This window comes from Mesoplodon densirostris, chromosome 18 (genome assembly GCF_025265405.1).
Source record: "Mesoplodon densirostris isolate mMesDen1 chromosome 18, mMesDen1 primary haplotype, whole genome shotgun sequence".
In the NCBI taxonomy this organism is placed as follows: domain Eukaryota; kingdom Metazoa; phylum Chordata; class Mammalia; order Artiodactyla; family Ziphiidae; genus Mesoplodon; species Mesoplodon densirostris.
In genome coordinates this window covers 8,844,701-8,863,589 of record NC_082678.1, presented here as the reverse complement: position 1 = coordinate 8,863,589, position 18,889 = coordinate 8,844,701, and the positions used below count along the sequence as shown (strand labels likewise).

The following is an 18,889-nucleotide window of genomic DNA, read 5'->3' as shown; positions in this document are numbered from 1 at the left end:
TTCTTTCTGTCCTTTCTGCTCATCCAACCCCTTTGCTTTTACTTAAAAGGTGAGAATAGCCAAGAGTTCAGCCCCACCTTCTCAGAACGGATCTTCATCGCTGGCTCGAAACAGTACAGGTAAGGAAGTCAGCTTGAGTGGGGTGGCAGGGAGCTGCCGCGGGGGCGTCCCCACCCCAGCTGCTTGCCCAGGCCGCTCCCAAGTGACCCCTGGCTCCTTCCTTCAGCACCTGTGGTTCGGCTCTTGGAACCCACCCAGGCGTCCTCGCTGAGCTGCTCTTGCAGCCAAATAAGCTTTTCAAAAGCTTTTCCCAGCGTGTGGGTGACTACCTCTGGGTCACATCAGGGTCACATCAGCTTGACATTTTATTTTTATTCTCCTCCTCGGAGTCCTTGCTGCTCCCCCTCGGTTCCCATCAGTAGGGAAGATGCTGGGAACAGGAGGCACTTTGCCGCTGGCACGTGACCACGAGTGCAGGCCCAGAGAAGCCGCTCTAACTCGGGGAGAAACCTGCTGTGTCTTTCCTTCTGTGAGACACACCCAAGGAGGGATGAGGGCTTGGAAACAGGCAGGGACAGGCTTGCAGCTCGGCGGCCCTGTAGAAAGGAGGCCAAGTGCGGCTCCGTCTGTTCCCAGCCTCCCCAGCCCCAAAGAAGATTCTTGGCAGCTGGAGGTTGAACCTGGAAACGGTTCCTCCCCTACCACCAGGTGGACTTCTTTATCGTTGGAATTTGGGAACTGCTAGCGGGAAAGTGACCAAAGCTGTCCCTGCTTTGGAGGCAACAGAAGCCAACTCAGAGCCGAGAATGCCTGCCGAGGGCTGTGGCCCTCTGAGCCACATGCCCCCCTTCCGGGACCTCTCAAGGGCAAGCCCCCCTTGGAGAGCAGGGAGAGAACCATGTCTCCCCCTCCACCCAGAAGAGCCGTGTGCACCCTCACTTTAGTAACAACCACTGTTGATCGGAAGCTTGCCGCGGGGCCGGGCACCGAGGCAGGCTTTTTAAATGAGCTATTTCATTTAAAGCCCGTCTTCGCCCTGCCTGGCAGGAAACGCCACCTCCATGTTATCAATGAGGAGCCTAAAGGGCTTTGGGGCTCAGGAACTTTCCCACGTTCACACAAGTCCTGACCAAGCTGGGATTTGACCTCGGGTCTGTATGTATGACTCCAGCCGCAGCTACCTGAGCCGTTCTGTCTCCCTGCCCCCTCACACTCAGAATGCGTGTCTCTGTCCCCTTGCTGACAGCCAGTCCGAGAGTCTTGATCAAATCCCCAACAATGTGGCCCACTCGACCGAGGGCAAAATGGCCCGCGTGTGTTGGAAGGGGAAGCGGCGCAGCAAAGCCCGGAGGAAACGCAAGAAGAAGAGCTCCAAGTCCCTGGCTCAGGCAGGAGTGGCCTTGGCCAGACCCCTCCCCAGAACCCCTGAGCAGGAGAGCTGCACGGTCCCGGTGCAGGTGAGACCCTCCCCTACGCCCAGACCCCTGTGCCGGGCACCCCCTGGGCTCAGGGGCCTTCGGAACATCACCTGTGCCTTGGCCCCAGCCCCGCGTCCTAACAGCTGTGTTTCCCCCGCAGGAGGATGAGTCTCCGCTAGGCACCCCGTATGTTAGAAACACCCCCCAGTTCTCCAGGCCTCTGAAGGAGCCAGGCCTCGGCCATCTCTGGTTTAAGAAACTCGGGGAGGGCCTGCGGCCAGCGCTGCCTCGACCGGAACTCCACAAACTGATCAGCCCCCTGCAGTGCTTAAACCACGTGTGGAAACTCCACCACCCCCAGGACGTAGGCCCCCTGCCCCAGCCCGCTCACCCCTTCCCCTACAGCAGACGGCCCCACCCCTTCCCATTCCACCCTCTCCAGCCCTGGAAACCTCACCCCTTAGAGTCCTTCTTCCTAGGCAAACTGGCAAACTGTGTAGACAGCCAGCAGCCCCTGCCCGGCCCTCCCCTGGGCAGACTGGCCTGTGTAGACGGCCAGAAGCCCCTGCCTGGCCCACACGTGAAGCCCAGTTGCCCGTCTCATGGCTCGAGTGACAAGCTGTCCGTGGAGGAGTACCTGGTGCACGCTCTGCAAGGCAGCGTGAGCTCCGGCCAGGCCCGCAGCCTGGCCAGCCTGGCCAAGACCTGGTTGGTGGGGGGCTCCAAGCCTCGGGAGCCCAGCCCTGAAACCGAGGACAGTGAGGGGGTCCTGCTTATCGAGGCGAGTAGTCCCCAAACACACGTACACCTACCACCGCGTCCACCTCCAGGGCCGTCCACCTTCACTACCCCCTTCCCTTCCCCTTTTCCTCTAGTTCTCTTCCTGGGTCACTGTGTAATGTTATGTGATTTTCCCAAACTTAGATTTCTGGGTGTTATCCCGTCCATCTCTGACACTATCCCTTGTCCCCCGCCCCTCTTCACTGTCCTTCCCTTTCCTCTACCACTTAGCTCCTGAGTCATTTTTTCTCATGGTCAGGGCGGTTGACAATTTCGTTTCTGTCCCACAATCACAAGTCTGGGGAGGAGGTTTCTTCATCGCAAGGATCGGCTTGCCTCAGCCCGTGAAGCTCTCCTTTGCCTTCGCCTGACTCCTGCAACCCCCTCTCGGGGTCCGTCCCCACACCCCGAGCCCGAGCCCTGCCTCAGACCTGCTGGTATTCTTGGATGTGAGGGCTCAGCCCAGCAGCCTGGCAAGGGCCACCAGCTGGAGAGCCTTCCTCACTGTAACCCTTCGTCCCTCCACTGCCCTGGCCACTGAAACCGGCCTCTGTCTCCTGCCAACCCCAGAAACTCAAGCCGGTGGATTATGAGTACCGAGAGGACATCCACTGGGCCACGCGCCAGCCCTGCCTGGGCAGAGGCTCCTTCGGAGAGGTCCACAGGATGGAGGACAAGCAAACCGGCTTCCAGTGTGCCGTCAAAAAGGTATGCCGGGCTCCGGGGCTGAGGAGGGAAGGCGGGCAGGAGGCCTGTCGCATTCCCTCTGCTTCCTTTCAAGATTAGCACAGGGAGGCCATGGGTCTGACTCGTTAACGGCGTCTGACTATCCTGGCTGCCCTGGGTCAGCTGGAGCTGGAAGGGGACAGTCCAGGTCACGTGTCCCCGCCTGGGCGCCGCACTTGGTGCGCGTGTATGTGAGAGGGAGCACGAGAGTGTGCACGCAGCTTGGGCCACTCCTGATGCCAGGCCCCTAGAGCAAGTCAAAACCTGGAAGATGGTTGGATTGTCATGGAATTCATGTTGAGCTGAAACCCCTAAGCTACGTAGTGGACCAGAAGGTAATAGCAAGTGCATAGCCTCCACCTGACAGGCGCTTCCCAAAGGAGGCCGTGCACCTTGGGAGTCAGGTCTGACTTGAGTTTGGGCTGTGCCTTCTGTCGGCCGGAGCACTGGGTCCTGCGAGATGGACATTATGGGAAACGAGACTTAGCAAGAAGCCCCAGGCTTGTCCGACTGTAGAGTTTGGCTTTGAACCTCTCTTCGGGAAGGGACAGGGGAGGAAGACTCATGCTTCTAGGATTTTGATTAGAGGCAGAGGCCTGAGTCACCTCTCCCACTCCCTCGTCTCACTGATGTTAGAACTGGAGACCAGAGAGGGTGTGCACCTCGCCCACAGCTGCACAGCTGGGCCTGGAACTGAGGCCTCCTGTCAGATCACACTGCCCAGGCCTCGCAGTCCTTGAGGGTGTCAGCCGTGCTCTCCTTCAGATGCCATTTCTCCTCCTCTCCTCTCCTCTCACCTTGACTAGAAGCCACCTTGTCCTTGACCCCAACTCAGCCTGAGGGCTAGCGCCAAGGACTTCCTAAGATGGAAATCAGAAACGTTTCCACGGGCCATTTCCCTGGCCCTTGGGCGGCGTGAAATAAGCTAATTCAAAGATGGACCTTGTTTTCCAATGGCTTTTGTCAAGGACACTCTGATCCCCAAAAGGAAAAGGACCAAATAGCCAGCCCAGGCAGGTCCATCCCGCTCAGGCCCCATGCAGAGTAGACACTGCTACCGCCACTGTCTTGGGTGCCTGTGACTTTAAGGGGCGATGGTACAGATTGTGTTGTGAGTAAACCTGGCTGCCCTGGCTTGTGTGTGACCAGGTGTTAGAGTTCTAGAGTTTGGGCCTCGGGGTGATGGGATGAGAGAGGGGACTATCCGTAGGTATTACCCCAAGCTTCAGGCATACCGTGTCAACTAAGCCAGCTCCACCCCTGCCCACCCCCACCGGCCGAAACACGTGCTTAGTTCTTGCCAGCACGGGTCATCGTGTTTCGCTGGGATGCCAAGGCCACGTGCCTGACCCCCTCAGCTGCAGTCCCCTCCCCGGGCCACCGGAGAAGGCTCAGCTGTTCCTCCTGAGAGGCGGGTGGGAGGAGGGCAAGAGAGTGTGAAGTGTCCTGGAGATGAGCGCCCATGCTGGGGAGCTTAGTCACCGGGCTCCTCAGCTGTTCCCCTGCTGAGGTTCTCAGAGTCCCAGGCAACAAGGTAAACAACCCTAATATAGTAGAAGAGAACAGAGACTCCCTTTCTCACCTCCCCGAGGCAGTCAGACAAGCTCCAAGCACAAGGCACGGACCTGCCAGCCCCAGAGCCGCTGCCCCAGCCCACCAGAGCCAGCCCTTCTCAGAACTCCGCCTCCCCCATCCAGGATCTTAGCGGGGTTGGCTTTCGGCAGCCCACACAGCTGCCTTTGGTCGGGCAGACCACCCCTCCTTTCTCTCCAGGGCAGCGGGGTAGGGAAGGCAGTAGTGTCCTTTAGCGTTTTCAGCTGGAAGATCTCAGAAACTGTTCCCTGCTAGGGGGTCGGGGTGGAGGGTGGGGACCGAGGATCAGAGGTCAAGCCGCACAGGGGGTCAGAGCAAGTCTGCACACCCTCTGACGCTCCCTAGGGAGGCTCCAGGATGTGGGGTATCATGTGGTGACATCAGCACCCCATTGGCCCTCCTTCTAGAACATTCATGGCCCCAGGTCAGATGTTGATTGGTCACAAGTCCCGGGCTTAATGTAGAGTTTGAGGCGGTGGGGGGGGTGGGCGTTAGGGTTTTGTTTGAGCTTACTTTTAATTTCAAATTAATAGAGGCTCATTGTAAAAGAATGATACCCAAAAAGCAAAAGTCCCTCTGTTGCCCAGTCCCCTTCTGAGGTAACCAGCCTTTGACATAAATCTTTTTTAGACTTGTTACGCACATACAAACCTGTAGTTGTTTCTTTTATTGAAATGAGATTGCACTCATTTGTTGTTCTGTACCACGTTTTTTCAGGTAATAGTGTATCATGGATAGATTTCCTTATTGGTACATATACATCTGTCCAGTGCTTTTTAACAGCCAGTGTGTAAGTTCTTAACCTAGTCAGTGGATGAATTCATAAGATCCATGAATTCCTGGAACTTTATTCTAAAGTGTGTATGTGTGTGGCACGTGTGGACACACACACATTTTTTATTTATTAGATTGTCAAAGGGGTCTGTGGCTCAAAGAGGGTTAAGAACTGTACGTTTGAGAACATCTGGCTCGAGCATGGAGTTCTGGGAGCCTCCTTTTGCCTCTGCCCTGATCTGGGATAGGGTGGCCTTGGCCAAGTCCAGCCAGCTGTTGTTACCAAGCACCTGTTCTGTGCCAGACTCCGTGCCAGGGAGACAGAGGTGTGGAATCCACACGCCTGACCTGAAGGAGCTCAGATTGTAATGGGGGGTGGACACTTACATGGTGTAAAGGTGGTAGAAGCAGCCATCAGCCGGGGACATGGTGAAGTCAGCCGGGACAAGTGTTAAGAAGGAGATCAGTACAAGGACCGAGGGGAGAATATCTCTATGGTGATGACGAAATAAGGCGGAAAGCTATGTGCCCAATACTGTGTTAGCCACCTTACATATTTATGTTCCTGGGATCTTTAAAAGAACTTATTAGAGTTGCTGTTACTCCCGTTTTTACCGATGAAATAAAATGGATACGAATACTAAAGAAAACAAGAGGGAAAGTTTCAAGAAGGAAAAAGTGATCCGCAGTGTAAAGCGGGCAGGCAGTTAAGCAGAGGGAAGTGGCTTGTGGATTTGGCAGTTAGGTGATTGCTGACCATGTTTCCACCTGGGAAGGCGCGTGCCTGAACGTAGGTTAAAACGTCCCAGGTGTAAAAGCTAATATACCTGGAAGGGCCTTCAGCGAGGTGGGGTAGCTGGGAGCTCTGGAGTCAGGCTTCCCCCACCAAAATCCCAGCTTTGCTACTTTATATCCAGTGACCTTGAGCAGATTACTGGTCCAGTCTTCAGCTCCCTTGTCTGTAAAATGAGATAATATCACCTCCTAGGCTATCGTAAGATGTAAACGACTAATGCTTATGAAGTGCTGAGCACAGTGCCTGGCACGTGTTAAGTGGGCATTAAATATTAGCCCACATTAATTAACATCCTCATCAGAGTCCAGCCCTCACTTGACAGACGAAGACACTGAAGTCCAGGGAGGAGAGGTGGCCGGATGGGCAGCTGGCCTGGACTAGAAGGCCATCCTTTCTCCCTTGGGACCGCCCTTTCAGCCTGCTCTCCCTGGGGCTGGCCCAGACTTCTAACGCACCTTGTGTTTTGAAGTGTCCCTTCCAACCCCCTCTGATCTGGGTGGTTGGGAAGGGTTTTAATATTCCTGGGACCCTCCAGAGGACTTACGGATTTCTTCAAAGTTAAAGCCGAGGCTCCCAGACTTTCTTGGTTCACAGCCCTTAATGTCTCAGTCATTTTTTCAAGGTGCTCCAGGCCAAAACAAGTACTGACCAGTTCCATTTATTAAATAATTGGGTCCAATAATAAGTCTTTATCCTAATAACCTCGTAGCCATTTGAATAACAACACACATAAACTGAGAGAGAAATTTTGTTCTTAAACAAGCGTTAATTACTAACGGGATGCATGCCTTGTTGGGCAGGCACAACTTCTCCAACTTAGAAATCACTGGACGCCATCACTTTCATTTCCTGCTCCACGTTATCCCCCTGAAGTACCTTTTTGTCACAACAACCTCCAAAAACCTAGCTTCGTAAAGATACGTCATCAGAAGAAAGCAGTTCGATCATTGAAACTGAACTGTCTCACGCTAGTAGTTTGTGTGGTGTCCCCAAATGTCCATCGTTGCTGTTTCCCGCAAATGCAAAATACCCGGTAGCCCCCTTCCAAGTTCTCTGTGGTGCCCCAGGGTGCTTCACCCCACAGTTTGGGAGCAGTAGGGTTAAAGACATTTGTTAATACAAGTCCGGTTGGCAGATTAGTTCCAACTCAGGTTCAGAGCTGGAAACACTGACAGGGAGTCAAAGTTCATGTGAGTTGATTAACCAAACCAGATATCCTGCAAGGAACCAAAAGAGGGACATTTTCCACTGGTAGGCTAAAGTCCAAAAGCTGCACAAGTCAGCAGGTCTCGGAAGAAAACTGCCAGGCCCTGACTGACGGCTTCCAGGCTAGTTTTGTTACCACTCATGCCCCCTGGTGGTACTTCTCAGGGCTAACATGAGAACCAGCTGCAGCCGGAAAGGACAAGTCTCTATTAGGAAGTGTAAGCATTCAGTAAGCTGCTCTTATTTGAGCTGGAGGGAGGAGGCGGGGAGCTGGCATTCCCTGAGCGCCCACTAGTTGCCAGGCCTGGTGCTGGTTATCACCCCTCCAGATCCCCACTCCACCCTGGAGCGGATGCCACTGTCCCCACCGTTCACATGTGGAGGCACATAGCTTGGGGGAAGTGATCTACCTTTGGAAATGGCCAAGCCAGGGTCTCAGCCCAGGTTGTTTGTACCCAAGGCCTATTTCTTCCCTCCATGTCATGCTGGTCCCTGCAGAAAGGAGTGGGTGGTCCCTGGCCTGCCAGTCCCCTGTAGGAGGGGCCTTGGCCAAACCCCTCCCCATAGGAGAATCCTCTCCTATGCCCAGATCCTGGGGAAACAGCTGCAAACAGAGTAAACAAGCACTGCCCCATCTACATGGACATTTTAGCCCTCAGGGGAAAAGGCAAATAATTATGAGCAAATAATAAGTGCTGAGAAGGACACTGAGGATCCAGGGGCACTGACAGAGCCAGAACCTTGGCCGCATCGACTCTGGCTACAGAAGCCCAGCATCTTAAGAGTAGAAGTGGATGTTGATACAGAAGAGGTCCCATGACCTAGAAACTGTCCAGATATTTGGGTTGGGGAAAAGAAAGTTCTGTGTTTGGCCGATCTCTGAGGGTGGGCAGCATGCCAGGGGCCTGGATAAGGATTGTAGTTTTTGTGACTATATTTCCATAGGCATCAGCACTGCAGAACTTTAATCGAGTACTAGGCGTTGACCCCGACCCCCAGGGGGCACAGTTTAGTCTCTAAGGCTCCAGTAGGCCCACCAGGGCCCCTGCCTGGCCTCAGGATCATCACCGGGAACATCAGCGGCCTCTGTGCAGGGAGCTTCAAGGGTCCTGACAGGATGCCAGGGAACCAGCCCTGGTCCATCACCCTGACTCACACCCACCTCTGGGCCCTTCCAGGTGCGAGTTGAAGTGTTTCGGGCTGAGGAGTTGATGGCATGTGCGGGATTGACCTCACCCAGAATCGTCCCTTTGTATGGAGCTGTGAAGGAAGGTCCCTGGGTCAACATCTTCATGGAGCTTCTAGAAGGTGAGGAGCCAGCTGCCGCTCCTTCTCCCTCCACATTCAGAGCCAAGGGTTTCCCTGAGTCTTGCCCAGGTTGACCCTCATCCCTAGTCAATCCGTTTTTAATCTCTTGACCCTGTGACATCGGCAAGAAAGGCCTGCTTTCTACCACCTGCCCTTCGAAGGCACTTGCCCTTGGCTGGCTTGCAGGCCTGGAAAAGCCCCATGTAAAGACTGGCCATTGGTCTCCTAGGTGGCTCGCTGGGCCAGCTCATAAAGCAGAGGGGCTGTCTGCCGGAGGACCGGGCCCTTTATTACCTGGGCCAGGCTCTGGAAGGGCTGGAATACCTCCATACCCGAAGGATTCTACATGGAGATGTGAAAGGTAAGGCTCAGGGCGCCTGTGGCCCTGGACCCCGTGGGGCTCCTTCCTCACCCCACCCTGCCTGGTTTCCTCCCAGGTCTTCTGGGCCTGCTCCAGTAGGAAGGGGAAGTGTGTTCTCCCAGCGCTCAGCCTGGCACTGTAGTTTCCAGTGGGTGATGCCCACAGAGAACAGCAGATCAAGCTCCTACCACACTGGTGACCACTGGGGGAGGGTGGGGACAGCAGAGCTGAGTGGCACTGTCCCCTCACCCTCAGAGATCCTGCCTGCTGCCTGCCTCCAGGCTGAACTGATTCCCTCCTCCCTCCCTCCATGACTAATGAAACTAATCAGAAGCAGCAGCTGCCATGCAGGGTCAGCCAGAAAATTGCCTCGCCGGAGGTGCAGATTGGGCGGGGGCTCTTGGTGACTCACCTGTTCCTCTTCTTCCCGGGGGTGGCCTGGCAGCCGACAATGTGCTCCTGTCCAGCGATGGGAGCCACGCAGCCCTCTGCGACTTTGGCCATGCTGTGTGCCTTCAACCCGATGGCCTGGGGAAGTCTTTGCTCACAGGTACGCCCCTCCCTGCCGCCGCTCCCCACAATGATAATAGCTAGTAGCCTTTACTACGCATTAGCCATGTGCCTTCTCCTGTACTTTCCTTAATGGCAATCAGAGATGTGAGCACTTTAGGTCCACCAAGATACTTCAGCCCCACAGCAACCCTAGGTTATCATGAGGCTTTTGTTGTTAGGCTTAAATGCAACAATGCGTATCAGGTGCTTGTTTCTGATGTTCCTATTATACAGGGTAGGGAACAGAAAGGCTGGGTGCCTCGCCTGAGGTCCCCAGGTCTCCTACCTCAGAGCCCCCAGAGCTCCACCCCTCTTATCCAGCCTTTTCTGGGGAGCTGTGCTCCCACCCTGTGACCTCAGCCCTCCTGTGCCTCTGAGAGCACAGTTTCTGAAAGCAAAATGGGGAGGCTGACCAAGGGGCTGGGGCTCAGTAGCTGAAGAAATCCCTGTTTTTAACTTACATTCTTCTGATTATCAAAATAATCCATACGCACTGTAAAATATTTGGCAACTACAGTGTTAAGTGGTATGGAAGGGGAGAGAAAAAGAATTCTCACCATTCCTTTTGCCCAGAGAGATAATCATGAATATTTTAGATAATTCCCTCCAGGTCTTTTTTTTTTTCTGTACATGGTTAAGGCCATTATAACACTATTTTGTGCCCTGCTTTTTTATTTATAGCATTAGCATAAAATTATTTCATTTTGACCAAAGGAAAAAGAGTCTTTTAGAAGTGATTCTTTGTTGTTAAAGGACTGTTGGTAATTCTGAAGATGTAAATTGAACATGGGCACCTGCCCTCCACTTTGAAATAACTGTAGTGTTTTCTTCTTATTACAAAAATATCTTTTCTAATATCTTTTGCAGAAAGTAAAGCTAAGCAAAAATAAAAAATACAAACCACCAGAAAAAAATACTGTTCACATCTGGCATCAATCTTTCTAGTCTTTTTGCATATAAGTTTCCTTTTTCCTTTTTTTTTTTTAACCTACATTTTAGGAACATCATACCACTAATCAGTCTTCTACAACCGAATTTCCAGTGTCTAGGCCCCTCCCCCCTTTTGGAAAGCACTTTAAGGGTTTGGTCCACAGGGCAGAGCCTGTGTTTTGGATGATATATTCTTCGTCCTGGTCCCCAGGACAATCCCCGACTTGGCTCAGCCCCAGCAAGTTTGATCTGGAGGCTTTATCTCTATTTAAGGTACTTTGAGATAGTCCGGGTGTTTCATGAATTGACTCGGGTGGTCATTGCCAAGGCTTGTGCCCATCAGAGTTCACAGTTGCCTTTTCTGTCTCTCCTCACCTTCTCAGGGGACTACATCCCCGGTACAGAGACCCACATGGCGCCAGAGGTGGTGATGGGCAAGCCCTGTGATGCCAAGGTGGACATCTGGAGCAGCTGTTGCATGATGCTGCACATGCTCAATGGCTGCCACCCTTGGACCCAGTACTTCCGAGGGCCGCTGTGCCTCAAGGTCCGTGACAGCACCTGGGACAGCCAGCAGGGCCACGGGGCCCAGGCTGCAGGCTTGATGTGGCCTCCCATTTTGGCCGCTCTTCAGTGGCAGATGGGAGCAAGCAGAGGCCTCATCATAAATGTGGGATCCTGACTAAAATACTTGGCTACTCGAATCTGAGGGTCCAAGGGCAGATCCTAGGTGAGGGGTCTTCTTGGGTTTGTGGTTCAGGGCTCTCTTGCGTCCACACCCCGGTCCACCTCTGCCTGCCTCCTCACAGGCTGGGCCTGGGAGTCACGGGGGCCTCACCCCCTAGCTCTGTGCTGTCCTACCTTCTCTTGGAAAAGTCCCAGCCCTCACTCTAGACCAGGCCACTCTAGTCCTTGTGACCGACCCCAGCACAGCAGGGCAGGGGAGAGTGGAGCGGGAGCAAGAACAGAAAGCTGGGGGCCAGGAAGTGACGGGGAGGCAGGCCTCATATGTTGCCTTTTGACCCCCAGATTGCCAGCGAGCCTCCGCCTGTGAGGGAGATCCCGCCCTCCTGTGCCCCCCTCACAGCCCAGGCCATCCAGGAGGGGCTCAGGAAAGAGCCTGTCCACCGAGCGTCTGCAGCAGAGCTGGGGGGGAAGGTCAGCCTGGCACTGCAGCATGGTAAGAGCCCCATGCTGGCTGCAGGGGGCGAGAGAGGCGGCGGGGTCATGTAGTGGCCAAGAACGAGATACTCAGCCTCTCAGAGCCTTGGTTTCCCCGTCTAGAGCATGAGCATGACACCAACCTCAGGCTTGTTAGGAAGACTGAGGTCCCGTGAGTCAAAGTGCTTAGTACTGTGCCTTGTACTGTGCTTAGTACTGTGTCTTGATGCAGAGGCTGTGCTCAGAGATGGGGCAAGGGGTTACAACATATAAAGGGAGGCTTGAACTCAGTATCAGAGAATGTAAAATAAAGCCAGGTATCACTTTCTAGCCATTTGTGTGGGGAAAATCAGGAAGTTGGTTCCACGCCAAGTGTTGGTGGGGATGAGGGACAGTGGCCTTTACGCTCTGCTGGAGAGCACCTGGCAGCACTCCAGCAGACGTCTGCAGACCCAGGACCCAGCACCCTGCTCCAGGGCGCACCGCCAAAGAAACTCTGCCCAGGTCCATAAGGGGACACGCCTGCGGATGCACGCTGCAGTGTCGTTTGTGGGAAGGGAGTCGGGTGTCCCTCCCTGGGAGCTTGGAGAGGCCAAAGGTGGGGGTGGGGGGTGGAGGATGCTCCACGCAGCGCTCACAGCAATTAAAGCAACTCAGTGCTCACGGGGCAACCTGGCTGGATCTTCAAGCCATAGTGCTGGCTGCAAAGAGGGCCAACAGAGCAAGGCCTGGAACACAGTGCCTTTTCTGTAAATTAAAAATTGATAAATAGGGCTTCCCTGGTGGCGCAGTGGTTAAGAATCTGCCTGCCAATGAGGGGGACGTGGGTTTGAGCCCTGGTCCGGGAAGATCCCACATGCCGCGGAGCATCTAAGCCCACGTGCCACAACTACTGAGCCCGCGTGCCACAACTACTGAGCCTGCGCTCTAGAGCCTGCGCGCCACAACGGCTGAGCCCACGTGCCACAACTACTGAAGCCCACACACCTAGAACCCGTGCTCCGCAACAAGAGGAGCCACTGCAATGAGAAGCCCGCACACCGCAGCGGAGCGTAGCCCCTGCTCGCCACAACTAGAGAAAGCCCACGCACAGCAACAAAGACCTAACGCAGCCAAAAATAAAATAAATGTATTTTTAAAAATTGATAAATAAAAACAACACATGCTTTGCAAGAATTCGATCAAACCCAAAATGACACGTTGAACATAAGAGAACGTCAGCCGGGGGCGGGGTAGGGGGTGGCAAGGGAGAGACAGTGGTTATGGGAACGAAAGGGAATAAGTAAAACAGAAGAGAGACCTTGCATAGCCCCTGACGCCAAACATAGATGGTAGTTGTAATGGCCCCAGGGCTGAACTGCCCCCCACTCCAGAGGAATGGTGTCTTCAGGAAGCACTGACTATCGGGAAGGGAGGGGTAAGAGACGGAGGGTCAGCGAGGCCCATTCGCCTGGGAACTGTGAGTTGGCATGACCCCGGAGCTATTTTTAAATCTTCTCTTTACTATTAATATTAACAAAGTCCTTCTCTGGAGCCAACTCTGTCATTTTTAAATTTGCAGTTGTTACCTAGGAGGAAAATGGAATAAAAGAAATACTGTCTTAGTCCCGTCATCGGGGCCATCTTATGGAAGAGGCCTCCTCTGGAGGCCACACACTGCCCTCCAAAGTCATGTCCTGGCCGGGCAAAAGGCCACCCTCACTGCCTGCTTCTGGCCCTCTTCGGCTCAGGAAAGGCCACCTGGCCTGGCCCATTTCCACCTCACCACGTGTGCTCTCTGTTTTGTAGTGGGAGGTCTGAGGAGCCCTTGGAGGGGAGAGTACAAAGAACCAAGACATCCGCCGCCACTCCAAGCCCACCCACCGCCAAGCCAAGGGCACCCTCACCAGACCCTACGTGCCCCACCAGTGGAGCTCTCGCCAGGGGAGCTCTCACCAGAGGCCCCGGGGCCCCAGCCAGCCGAGGACGCAGCAGGCGGGGCCCCTCAGCTCCAGCCTCCTCCACCCCCAGAGCCCCCAGAGCAGAACAAGTCTCCCAGCCTGCACTGGGGCAAAGGAGAGTCCGGGATGTGGGAACCACTGGCTCTGTCCTCCCTGGATCCGGCCCCAGCCAAGAACTCCAGCTCACCAGAGCGGAAGGCAACCTTCCCCGAGCAAGAGCTGCAACAGCTGGAAATAGGTACGGGCAGCCACGGCCTCCAGGTCCCCGAGCACGGGCCTGGGCCCTGCACCAAGGCCTGGGCTTCGTCCTCTTCCCCAGGGTCAGCAGTCTGTGCAGAATGCCGACGGCACAGCCGGACCCTCCCAGTCTTTCACAGCCGTCTTCTGCTTTTCTCTGCAGAATTATTTCTGAACAGCCTGTCGCAGCCATTTTCTCTGGAGGAACAGGAGCAAATCCTCTCATGCCTCAGCATCGACAGCCTCTCCCTGTCAGATGACAGTGAGAAGGTGAGTCGGCCGTGGACCAGGAGCCGGGGCACAGGGCAGGTGGCTTTGTGTCCGGCCAGTGAAGGGGCCGTGTGCAAGTCGTGGGTAAAGGGCAGGTGACGGGGGTGCCCATTCCTTCTGGGAGGGGTCCTCACTGGGGCAGGGGTCCTGGTTTCTCAGAATGAGACAATCCATCTCCAACACACCTGGGAATTAGGGACTGGTTTGGCTACTAGGATAATGAGGGGAAAGGCTTGGCTTTGGTCCCCACAGAATGACTGTTTACCCTCCTCCAGCCCAAGGGCCCCTCAGGAGCTCAGCCCTGTGCTGAGCCCTAATGCTCAGGAGAGCCACACTCCAGCCTAGGACATGGGCACTTCCTCGCCAAATCAGACCAAGGCCAGAGATGGTTCCCTGAGCCCGGGGGCCTGAGTCTGTGCCCACTCCTGTTTCAGAACCCGTCCAAGGCCTCTCAGAGCTCGCGGGACACCCTGAGTTCTGGCGTGCACTCGTGGAGCAGCCAGGCGGAGGCCCGCAGCTCCAGCTGGAACATGGTGCTGGCCCGGGGGCGGCCCACCGACACGCCGAGCTATTTCAACGGTACAGTCCCCTGATCCGCCTGGGACTGGGGAGTCTGAGAGTGGGGCACAGTGGGGAAGGGAGAGGAAGGCACCTGGCACCCAGAATTTGAGCTACCTGGCCATTAAGTTGGTTTAGAGTAAAGGCCCTGATCACCCAGAGCCTTTCCTCATGGGGCAGTCAAGGACCATTGACCCTTGTGAGCAGTTGATAGAGTCCCAGAAGGCCTCTAGCTTGGGGCAGAGAGCAGTCTTTCCTGGCCTGGAGTCCAAAAACTGAGCAATTAATGTCGTCTAAAGGGAGAAGGAAGAACAGGACCCCATGAGCGTTTTAATCAAGAAGTCAGCAATAGGGGCTTCCCTGGTGGCGCAGTGGTTAAGAGTCCACCTGCCAGTGCAGGGGACACGGGTTCGAGCCCTGGTCCGGGAAGATCCCACATGCCACAGAGCAACAAAGCCCGTGCGCCACAACTACTGAGCCTGAGCTCTAGAGCCCATGAGCCACAACTACTGAAGCCCGCACGCCTAGAGCCCGTGCTCCGCAACAAGAGAAGCCACCGCAATGAGAAGCCCGTGCACCACAACGAAGAGTGGCCTCTGCTCTCCGCAACTAGAGAGGGCCCGCGCACAGCTACAAAGACCCAACACAGCCAAAAATAAATAAATATTTTTAAAAAAAACCTCAGTAGTAGGTTTGCTGAGATCCTCCTCTGACATTTGAAGTCAGAAGATGAGAAGGACAACATATGTAGAACTCTGTTTTCAAGCGTGGTTGCAGAGGTCATGTTGTGATTTTGACACAATGAGGGTTTCATCAGCTCTCGGTTCCCTGGAGACAGTGAGATCATGGCATAAGCCCGCATGCCTGGCCACAGGCCGCATCACCTCAGGGACTTACGATCTAAGTTGCCCACAATCTAATTTAAGAATCTTTGTTTCCAGTTCCTTTCTGCTTTGTAAGTTGAAATACTACTTCCCCACAGCAGCCAACCTTAGATCTTTGCACTGTGCAGGCCAAATTCCTGGTGTTGACCGGGAATGGCCGGTAAGAGCTAGCAGGGGTACAACATGACAGCCACTCCACCCTCCATGTCACCTCTGCAGCTTCCCCACAGCCACCCTGCTTCCCCCTACACAGGGCACCTTAGGGAGCTAGCAACCACTCTCCTGATGGTCACCTTACCTGCCTTCTAGGCGTGAAAGTCCAAATACAGTCTCTCAATGGCGAACACCTGCACATCCGGGAATTCCACCGGGTCAAGGTGGGAGACATCGCAACCGGCATCAGCAGCCAGGTAAGGGGGCAGGTACACGCTTAGGGGCAGAGCCCCAGAACCCAGTGCACCTAGCCCAGTCCTCCAGGAAGGAGGCTTTTGAATAAGTAGCAATGGCACCAGAGGGAATAGTTGGCCCCAGATGTCCCCCGGGGTCCCAGGGCAAGACTGGCCGTGGTGATTGGAGGGTCCTCAGGATCCACACTTGGGCCAGGTGAGATTCTGCAAGTGTTCCAGAATGAAAGGCAGATGATACCTCAGGGCCGCCTACTCGGCTGGAGGGAGGTGTCTGCCAGCACGGCAGGAGACCATCAACACCGCGCTTCTAGGAACCTTCAGTGCCCCTTGCCACTCTCAGGCCCATTCGTTTGCTCTGCCCCCAGATCCCAGCCTCAGCTTTCAGCTTGGTGACCAAGGACGGGCAGCCCGTGCGCTACGACATGGAGGTGCCAGACTCGGGCATCGACTTGCAGTGCACCCTGGCCCCTGATGGCAGCTTCGCCTGGAGCTGGAGGGTCAAGCACGGCCAGCTGGAGAACAGGCCCTAACCAGCCTTCCACCACTGGCTCCACTCGGCCAGAAGCGACCTTCCTTCTCGGTGCTCAACGCTGCCCCTGAGACACAGGCTCAGCCTGCCTGCTCCCAGGGGTCTGCCAGCCTGTGGCTCAGCAGTGGGACCAGGGGCTGGCAACAGTAAGGTGGGGCTAGCAGAACACCTCCCAGGATCTCCCACCTGTGTCCTTCCTGAGCCCACATGAGGAGGAGGAGGAGGAAGACAGGAGGCCTCTTCCCGTGGGGAACAAAGAGGGTCTTCTCTGCCTTGGTCCTGACAAGCTGGCCTGACCCATGAGGATCAGTGACCACTTGCTGGCAGTCAGGGGAGAGTGGCTTCTGGCCCAGGTCCCAGAGAGGTGGGCGGGCCCCTCCCTCGGGTTCCAGGCAGGTATGAGCATCTAATGACCTACCCCCAGGCCCAGTACAGGACTGGGGCAGCAGGTGTACCTACCCTTGGGTTAATGGAGGGGGCCCTCTGACCCCCTTGGCCAGCCTTGCCTGGCCATCAACCCCCCTTCTATCTCTAGGTGCTTTTCAGACCAGGTCAGGGAGGGAGGAATACCTGACACTGGGGGTCTCCCTGGGAGAAAACACCACACTTCTCAGGGAGCCGCAACCCAGGCCCTGAGCTGAGCTCAGCTTCAGCCAAGGACCAGAGAAGGCGTTCAAGTGACATGGTTCTCAGTCCCTAAGCACATACCCCTTTGCTGCTGGCCACCAGTCTTCCCCAGAGCGTCAGGCCCCGAGCCCCAACCGCAGGCCCAGCACCGCCCCTACCCAGCTGGCACTCAGCCCCCTCATCTGCAGTAGTGAAGGGTGACGTGAGACCTACCTGACGGGAACGGCCTGAGGACAGGGCACGATAGACTCGAGAGAAGGCAGCAGACGCAGGCACTCCTGTTACCCAGGCCACGGCTCTCAACATCCGCACATGAGCTTCCCGAGACACTCACTGGTCCTGCCGCCCCTGGTCTCTGGGGCACTGCCAGCTGCACTTTGCACTCTGATGACCTCAAGCACTTTCATGGCTGCCCTCCAGGAGGGCAGGCCAGCGGTTCTGCATGAGCACAAGCAGGCCAGGAGATGGGGTGAAGGGACTCAGCTCTTGACCCTTCTCCATGCATGTGACCCCTCAAACCTCCTTCAGGTTTCTTTAAGGTGAGCACCCCTACCATCACCCCAGCCTCTTCCTCCCCGGCGAGCTGATCAGCACTCATGTAGCATTAATCAACTGTGAATTGTTGTGGGGTGAGGGGATGTCCCCTGAGAGTCCGTCTGGGGAGAAGCTCATCCCCACGGTTTGCCAAGGTGGCCTCTGCCCAGCTCTCCACATTGGGCCATGCTGCTCCCCAGGGAGAGACCCCCGGCCCCCCGTACGTGAAGAACTGCAGCTTTGGTCCTGCAGAGTTGAGACGGTAGAGAACTCCTCGTGGGCAATAAAGTTTGAGGTAATGATAAGTGTGTTTGGGCCACGGTTGTCTCCACTCGCGCCTGCCTGTGTGCTGCACCTCACGTCCTAACAGCAGCCTCCTCGTGCCTTCTGGGTGGGAGCTTGTCAAGTCTTGCCCCGTAGGCAAGGACTGTTTTCAGCCCTTGAATGGGGCTGCTTTTCCCACCACTCCTCCCGGTTGGTGCTTCCAGTTCTGCCTCTGAGCTATCCATTCAGACCAGTCAGGCAAGATCCCCCACCCAGCGACAGCAGGGAAGTCCCTGGCAGAACACTGCCAGGCTGAGGGGAGGAGCAGGAGGGTGTCGAGGCCTGGGCACTGACCCAGCAGGGATAGGTGGGGACAGACCACATGCCCAGAACAAAGACGTCCCCCCCCCACTCCCCGCCCCTCCTCTGTCCCTGAGGCCCGGCTTCCCGGGAACTGAACTGGGAGTGAGCCTGCAGCCCCAGCCTTTCCAGCCACCCAAGTGTCTGCAGGTGATCAGAGATGACTTTCCCAAGGTCGGTTCCCTGGTGGTGGGAGAGGCCCTGTCTGAGGATGGACGCCACCAGCACACAGGGTGCCTTATCTAATCTGGCCCTGCACCCCAAAGCTGTGCCCCACTGTGTGTGCACTGGACACACGTGCACAACTTGGGGTAAAGGTGGCAGGTTCAGCAGGTTCTTGGAGGGTCCTGGGCGCACGGAAGGGGCAGCGGCCTTGTGCCAGTGTGCCCAGGGCAGGTGCAAAGTTCAGCCTAGCACGCCCCAGGCTTACAGGTCGCCGCCCCCCACCAATCTGGGCCTGCTGCAGAGAGCAGAGCCGCCCCATGTCTCCGGGAGAGGGGCATCCGGCTGCGGGGCGAGGTGGGGCAGCCCGGAAGATGCCCCCCAACGCCAAGCCCACCCACGCGCCGGGATCGTGAGCGCTGTTCCCTGCCCGCAGGGGTCGCGGCAGGGATGTCACAGAGGCGGCGACATCACAGACGCCGGCGGCCCCTGGCATCTCCACCGCCCTCCAC

At 55.9% G+C, this 18,889-nt stretch overlaps 1 protein-coding gene across 1 annotated transcript in view; it reads left to right on the top strand.

Annotated features, from left to right (window-relative positions):
- The window catches only part of MAP3K14 (mitogen-activated protein kinase kinase kinase 14), a 42,389-nt gene extending 24,528 nt beyond the window's left edge, over positions 1-17,861 (top strand). The window contains exons 3-16 of the mRNA XM_060081169.1: positions 50-119; positions 1,247-1,457; positions 1,579-2,199; positions 2,769-2,906; positions 8,472-8,601; positions 8,831-8,962; positions 9,408-9,512; positions 10,828-10,991; positions 11,474-11,624; positions 13,394-13,783; positions 13,946-14,052; positions 14,487-14,631; positions 15,804-15,904; positions 16,267-17,861. Of these exons, the coding sequence (XP_059937152.1) occupies positions 50-119; positions 1,247-1,457; positions 1,579-2,199; positions 2,769-2,906; positions 8,472-8,601; positions 8,831-8,962; positions 9,408-9,512; positions 10,828-10,991; positions 11,474-11,624; positions 13,394-13,783; positions 13,946-14,052; positions 14,487-14,631; positions 15,804-15,904; positions 16,267-16,431 (2,630 nt within the window). The 3' untranslated portion in view covers positions 16,432-17,861. The remainder of the gene's footprint in view (positions 1-49; positions 120-1,246; positions 1,458-1,578; positions 2,200-2,768; positions 2,907-8,471; positions 8,602-8,830; positions 8,963-9,407; positions 9,513-10,827; positions 10,992-11,473; positions 11,625-13,393; positions 13,784-13,945; positions 14,053-14,486; positions 14,632-15,803; positions 15,905-16,266) is intronic.
- The last annotated feature ends 1,028 nt before the right edge of the window (positions 17,862-18,889 follow it).